General features: G+C 49.8%; 1 protein-coding gene across 1 annotated transcript; it reads left to right on the top strand.

Moving 5' to 3' along the window:
* Window positions 1-893: 893 nt before the first annotated feature.
* LRRC23 (leucine rich repeat containing 23) lies at window positions 894-5765 on the top strand (the record flags this gene model as incomplete). The annotated part of the gene is made up of 5 exons (XM_009587068.1): window positions 894-1147; window positions 1244-1374; window positions 4493-4629; window positions 5221-5443; window positions 5727-5765. Coding segments are annotated over 5 exons (784 nt in total), but the record flags the coding sequence as incomplete, so codon positions are not given.
* Window positions 5766-6537: the final 772 nt, after the last annotated feature.

Raw genomic sequence — 6537 nt, 5'->3', positions numbered from 1 at the left:
CACCTGCCCCAGGAGAAGGCCTCCTCCTCCTCCCCGGGCATCTATGTAGCCAGGGAGCAGCTGTGCCATAAGGCCACTGGTGACCGGCCATGTGGGGCAGGAGCATTTCCAGGCCATGTTCTCCGGCTGTCTGGCTTCCAGTCTGTGCCTCAGCATAGCTTGTCCATCCTCAGCCCTGAGCTGGGGATTTCAGCCCTGAGCTGGGGCCTCCCTCCACTACACACTGGTGGGAACATCAGTGTCCCCCTAGACTGAGGGGAGCCTGTCCATCCCTCTGGACTGTGGTCTCCTAGGGGGACCTGAACAGGGTGACCTCCCCACAATCACTTCGAGAAATATCCATTGAGCATCTCTCCTGTTAACTGCTAAACTTTAAGGCATGCACTTGTAAGTACAGTGCCACAATGGCCTGGGGACAGTTTGGAGCCTCAGCCCCGCCAGTACACCCACATAACCCTAGACCTAACTAAGAGGCCTCAGTAAGACCTGTGTCTTTCAGCAGCCTCATAGATATCTCAACCAGCTTTTTCCCACTAGCAAAGTTCTTCCACGCAGTCCTTGGTGTTGCCACTACCGTCTAACAGACCCACCCCCCCCAAACTTAACCTCTTTTCTGGTCTGGTTCTGCCATCTCCTGACAGGTAGAGTTCAATGGGAATAAGTCCTCCGTGTGCCAGGAAAGCAGGTCCAATCTTAATGTGCGGCCTTGTTTACAGACTATTTGGCCCGTCCCTTTCACCTGCCTTTTTCCTCCTTCTCTCCAGCAAGGCTTCCTAGGACAGCAGGGAAGTGGGAGAGGAGGATGCCCTCCCTCCAGTAGTGGTGAGGAGCAAACTGAAAGCTGGTAGCAGGGGGAAATATGAGATGTTTTATTCACATCCTCTCTCCCACAGGGACTTGACAGACATCAGCCTCCTCCAATGCTTCATTCACCTGCGGTATGTGGATTTGTCAGAGAACAAGCTGCAAGATTTGTCTCCACTGAGCAGCCTAACCCACCTGCTTTGGCTGAAGGTGGATGGGAATCTGCTTACCAGTGCTTGCATGCAGGAGCTGCCCTACCTCCAGATCATCAGCTTTGCTTACAACCGCATCAAGGATATGGAGGGCATTACTCACCCCCGCTTAGCTAACCTCAGCCTGAAAGGTGACACAGACCACCTCTCTTCATTCTTGTGCACATAGGATGCTCTCTTTGGGTGGAATTAACTCTCTCGTTGTTTCTTCCTCCTTTGGCACCCAGGAAATAAAATCCAGACAGCGCTGGGCCTGAGTCACGGCCAATTGTTCAGCCTGCAAATCCTGGAGCTGCGAGGAAACATGCTAGAGAGCACAGCAGGGCTCAATCTTCCCAAGCTCAAGAACCTCTATCTGGTAAGGGATCAGCCAGCTAGGGGAGTGGGACAGAGCTGCTGCAGAGCCTGGCACCTCCAGTCAGTGGGAGGAGGGGAAGAGGCTGTCCTCTTCAAGGCAGCATAATTTTCATGCTAGCCCGTTCAGTTCAATCTTCTCAGCCCGAGAGAAAAACAGATTTCAGAGAGCTAAAGAGACAAAATCACTTCTTTGGGGTAGATCCTTCTACACTGTCTGCCCAGATAGTGCGAAGGGCGTAGCCGCTGACCAGGAATTCCTCTGCAGAGAGTGGAGGAGTTGGCAGTGTTCAGTGCGTCAGGTCCTTCCCTCCCAGCCTCCTACGGGAGAGCGGTATTCTCTTCTGGCAGTGTTAGGCAAGCCTGCATTCTGCGTGTCCCGGGACCCCCGGAGATCAGTGGGGAAAGCAACAGGTTTGCTCTGGGTGACAGGGGGAGGTGATGCCTCTTCCTCCTCTCTGATGGGCCTAATCAAATACTGGTTTTAAAACAGCTCAATTATATGATTCACACCTTCAGCTGCCAAAAAAGAAACTAATTGAACATTGCAGTGAAACTAAGATAGGAGAAGCAATTTCCTAATACCATAAACAATTGTTTCAGGGAACATTTACTCTTAGAGACTCAAGTGAATAAAGTGTGTATGGCTTAATCCCATGCATCACACAGTGCTACAGCTTGCGAAGATTGTATAGGTGTCCTGAGTCATTACCTCTTAAAAAGCAATTAAAGATGATAAAGGCTTTGTAAAGCTATATGGTTTCTTTTCATCAAGACTCCCAGGCAGAAAACACTGAGGAGGTTGCTTGCTGAGTTTTTCTGCAATTTTCTGGTAGAAAACAGATTTTAGGGCTAGAGGTGCTGGAAGAAGAGATGAAGTGAATAAGTCACTAGATATAATAGAGAATTTCAAAGTACAACCAGTCACTTTAGTGAATGATTGGAGGGGAGCAAACACTGCACCTATATGTAAAGAAGGTTCCTGGCATGATTGAGGAGCTGCACATATGAAGTGGGCAAATTGCAAGACATGGTTATTAAAACTAGAGCAACTGACTCATTCCTCAAGAATCTTTGGGGCTTGAATTTGTCTCCCATGTCCACCTGCTCACTAAATCATTTTGGAGGGGGGTCTCTCCCAGTACTGCTTTGCTTTCTATACAAAGATTTTGTTATTACTTGAGCCACGGGTAAATGAAGCTGATGCCTCAAGGACAGGGTTCAAGACAAGGGGTTCAATGTAAAGGACCTGAACCGAATTTGATTAATGTATGACATGGTTGCAGATGAAATTTAGCATCAAAAAAGTTATACCTGCTAGCAGGAAGACTACGAGCTGGCTGCTTACCACGTGGCACTTGTATCGGTTTGAGGATCGCTGCTGTCGGTAGGGCTGTGTTGGTTCCTGGTCATTGTGCAGCAGTGGTGACAAAGACTAGCTAGGGCAAGGTCAGGTATGCAGGAAGGAGAGAGGGAATCATGGGGACCATATTATAGAAGCTTTCCATAAGAAATGGTGGCATCACATCTATGTGAAGAACTGGCATCTAAGGTAAGGTGATGATGTGAGCATTTAATTAAAGGAGTCATATGGAATGTTCTTTGATTTAGGGGAAAAAACCCAACCCTGAAAAAAATCCATTCTGCATTTGTCCTGTTAGTGCTTGCAGGGCCAGAGTCGCTAAAGCTATTCACAACTGATGTAATGAAGAAAGTGAGAGTGATGGGAGGTTATTATTCATTTTACAGGTTATTATTCATATTTATGTGAGCTGCCCACCCCATTTCCCACACCAGCTCCTGATTTCCACTGAGGTACAATTTACTAATCCTTCCTGGTTGTTAAATCCGTTCACACGACCTTCGCTACATCTCCAACTTTCCTCTTGTTGTCCTCGTGTTACCCTCTTTACTTGGCCCAGCTGGTCCAGGCTTTTCCTTGTCTGGTTTCCATTAGAGTCCTCTTTTTGTACAAAATATCCTTTTCCTGAGTGACCCAGTCCTAAACTGTTCTCTTATCCCACCAATTCAGCCTGTGCCCCTTTCATTAGTCTCGGGCACTGGCCACGTCACTGCCTGGGTAGCAACAAGAAACAGAGAGCACGACAGCACCTTCCTCCCCGTTTCCCGTGCAGGTGTCTGCATCCTTAGAGACTGCAGCCCTGAGCCACAAACGCAAGTGAAGCCCTGCACAGCTCCAGGCTGGAGAACGTGGCAGGGAGGTTGTAGTTACCAGGGGTGTTCCAAACTTGGCTGCACAAGGCTGTGAGCAGACGGACCGAGCGTTGGTGCCAGCACTGCGGTGGGCCCAGGGCTGGGCAAGGGACTTCTAGTGGTCTTTTCCAGCCGAAATCCTGCTGTGAAACTTGCTGAAATTCAGAGCTTCTCATGTCCCCTTCTCATAACTCACATCACAGTGAAGTGAATGAAATTCAGTGATGGGGAATTTTGAACTGATAGGACATATTCTTCCTGCTGTAAGATTGTCAAATTTGTTGCAAGAAGGTGCACTTATGGATGGATAACAACAATTATCCAACAACCAGGAAACGCTTAAAATTAAACCAACAACGCCCCCCCCGCAACCTCTCTCAGAAACACTCCGCCTGCTTCTGCTCCTAGAAGAGTAGAAGGGGAGACTTCTTGGTAGTAGATTGTCCCCACAAGAGAAGCAGCTGACACTGGAAGATCCCTGGACTACATGGACTATGTGACTGAGAGAGGCTGGTTATTCATCCTTTAAATGCACTTGTTTCAGGCTTAGGTCCGTGCTTTCCCCTCCATGCTGTTGCTCTCTGAGGCCTTAGGGACTCAGATTCGGCACTGCCACGGAAGGGGGTGCTGTACTGGCAGTGGAGTATTCATCTGGGGTGGTTTTGTCTCAGTCACCAAGTGATGCTACAGGAAACCCTTTTTCAGCAAACTTTTGGTCCTTGAATCTGAATACTTAGAACCCATTTGAGCAAGACGCTGAGTAACCTGATGTAGCTTCAGAGAAGGCTGTGTTAGGAGTGGTAGGGAGTCTGAAGGGTAGAAAGAGCTTTAAAGGCCAGAAATAACTGCTGTTCCCTCTCCTATGTGTCCCCTTTTTCCTTCTCTTTTCCTTCCTCCCTGGTGCTCAGGCCCAGAATGCCATTCGGAGCCTTGAAGGCCTTGAGGGGCTAGGGCAGCTGACAACTCTGCACCTGCGTGACAACCAGCTCGAGAGCCTGGATGGATTCTGTAGTAGCATGAAGTGCCTGCAGTACCTCAATCTACGGTAGGTCCTCCCTGCTCTCTGCCCAGACCAGAGACTCCTTCATCAGGCTGTACTCCCGTTTAGGTCTTTAGGATTTTCTGGTTCCTTTGGAAGTTGAAGACCTGATGGGAATGGGTTGATCTTTACTGTCCTTAACTGGTGTTCAGTGCTCAATTGTCTAGGAGTACAATAGCCAGGACCTTTCCCGGGCTTCTCAGAAAACAGCTACCTCTTCAGTCCCTCTCAGATCCCACCTCATATTTTTTATTCCTTGCCATAACTCCTTTGGATCCCTCTCTGTGTGTTCTCTGTGTCCTGGACATGACCACAAGTGCCCTTTACTTTTTGGCATTTGCCACACAGGGCAATGGTGATTCAGACAATTCGATGGACTGTTTGAGCACAGAGAAATCCAGAGATGTCCTTTTTGTCCCTCAGTCTGGGGAGCTGCAGGCAGATCTGGATCTTAGATCACAGGTCTGTGGTCTAAGGTCTATGGTCTATCATACTGCTAAGTTTTGCTTTGTCTGTCTTGTCAGCTTACTGTTCTGAACGGACCTCACTACTTGCATGTGTCTCTTTCCCCTGCCCTCTGTGCTTCCTCTTCTTCAGGAACAATGGGATCAGTAGCCTTCAGGAGGTGGCAAAACTGCAGGTCCTCCCCATGCTGCAGGCACTGGTGCTGTTGGACAATCCATGCTCTGATGAACCCAATTACCGGCTGGAGGTCCTGGTCCTGCTGCCACACCTGCAACGCCTTGACAAGGAACTATTTGAGCAAGATGAGCGGGCAGAGGCGAACAAAATCTGTCAGAAAAGACAGGAAGAAGAAAAGGTGAGAACAGCATGGCAGGGGAGGAGAAGGAAGTGAAGGAAAAGAGAGGATCAAACACGCTGACCCAGCCTCTCCTCCTCTAGATTACATGAGTAGAAGGCTGAGGAAGGTCAGTCCCAAGGGCAGAGGAGCCTGAAACAGAGGCCGGGCTTCGCAACCTGGTTGTGATGGCCGGCATCGCAACCCTGCTGCCATTCCTGACCCCACTAGCAGAACTGAACGGTGAAAGGGGAAAAGAAGTCAGGCGTGGAGTCATTTAACTTCTCCCTCTTTCCTTCTTCAGGAAATGGAGGAATCTCTCCAGGGTGAGGTGAATGAGTGACCCCTGGTTTTAACACCTGTTCCCAGAGCCAGTCAGGATTTGGAGATGCCTTCCCCCACATGCGCGGCTGGGAAGGTGAGAGCTGCAGGTAGCAGAGCTACCTTCACCTCATTTTGTCCCTGGAGAAAAGAGAAGGGCTACCCACCCCGGTCCTCGAAGCTGCCCTGAGGTACTGCAGTGTTTTTGCATTCACTGCACTCATACGCTCTATTCTCAGTAGGCCTGAGAGGGAAAAGGGGAGAGTTACAGGTTCTGTGGTTCGATTTATGGCTCCCAAAAATCCTACAAGATTTTCTGATTTGAATAAAAATAATTAATGAGCCTGGAGTGACTGGAATTGTTTATCCTGCCCACCCACCCCCATTCCCTGGCTCTCTCACCCTCGTCTGTCTCTGTCTATCCCCTGTCTCTCTCTCTCTCTCTCTCTCTCTCTCTCCCCATCCTCTACGTGCTGTTTGCAAAGCTGTGCTAAACCCTGACTCATCGCAGCTCTGGGTCACATGCTGCTGTCCCGGCCCTCTCAGGGGCGTCTCCATCCTGCTGCCGCCGCCGCCGTTGGCTTAGAGGACACATCATCTCCCCTTGAGGTCCTGCATCCCTCCTCAGCTGCGTCCTCTCTCCTTTCTGCCAGCACTCTTTCAATCCCTCGTTCACCCCTGCCCTAGGAAGGTAAGTGTCTCCCCACGGCCAGCACCCCCCTCACCGCATGCATGTTTCTGCTCCCCACCCTGTGCCCTCCAAAGCCCACACGCACTTTCGGGTCCCTGCGGAG

This window comes from Fulmarus glacialis, unplaced genomic scaffold (genome assembly GCF_000690835.1).
Source record: "Fulmarus glacialis isolate BGI_N327 unplaced genomic scaffold, ASM69083v1 scaffold22611, whole genome shotgun sequence".
NCBI classification, from domain to species: Eukaryota; Metazoa; Chordata; class Aves; order Procellariiformes; family Procellariidae; genus Fulmarus; species Fulmarus glacialis.
Note: the sequence above shows the minus strand (reverse complement) of the source record. Positions and strands in the feature narration are given on the sequence as shown.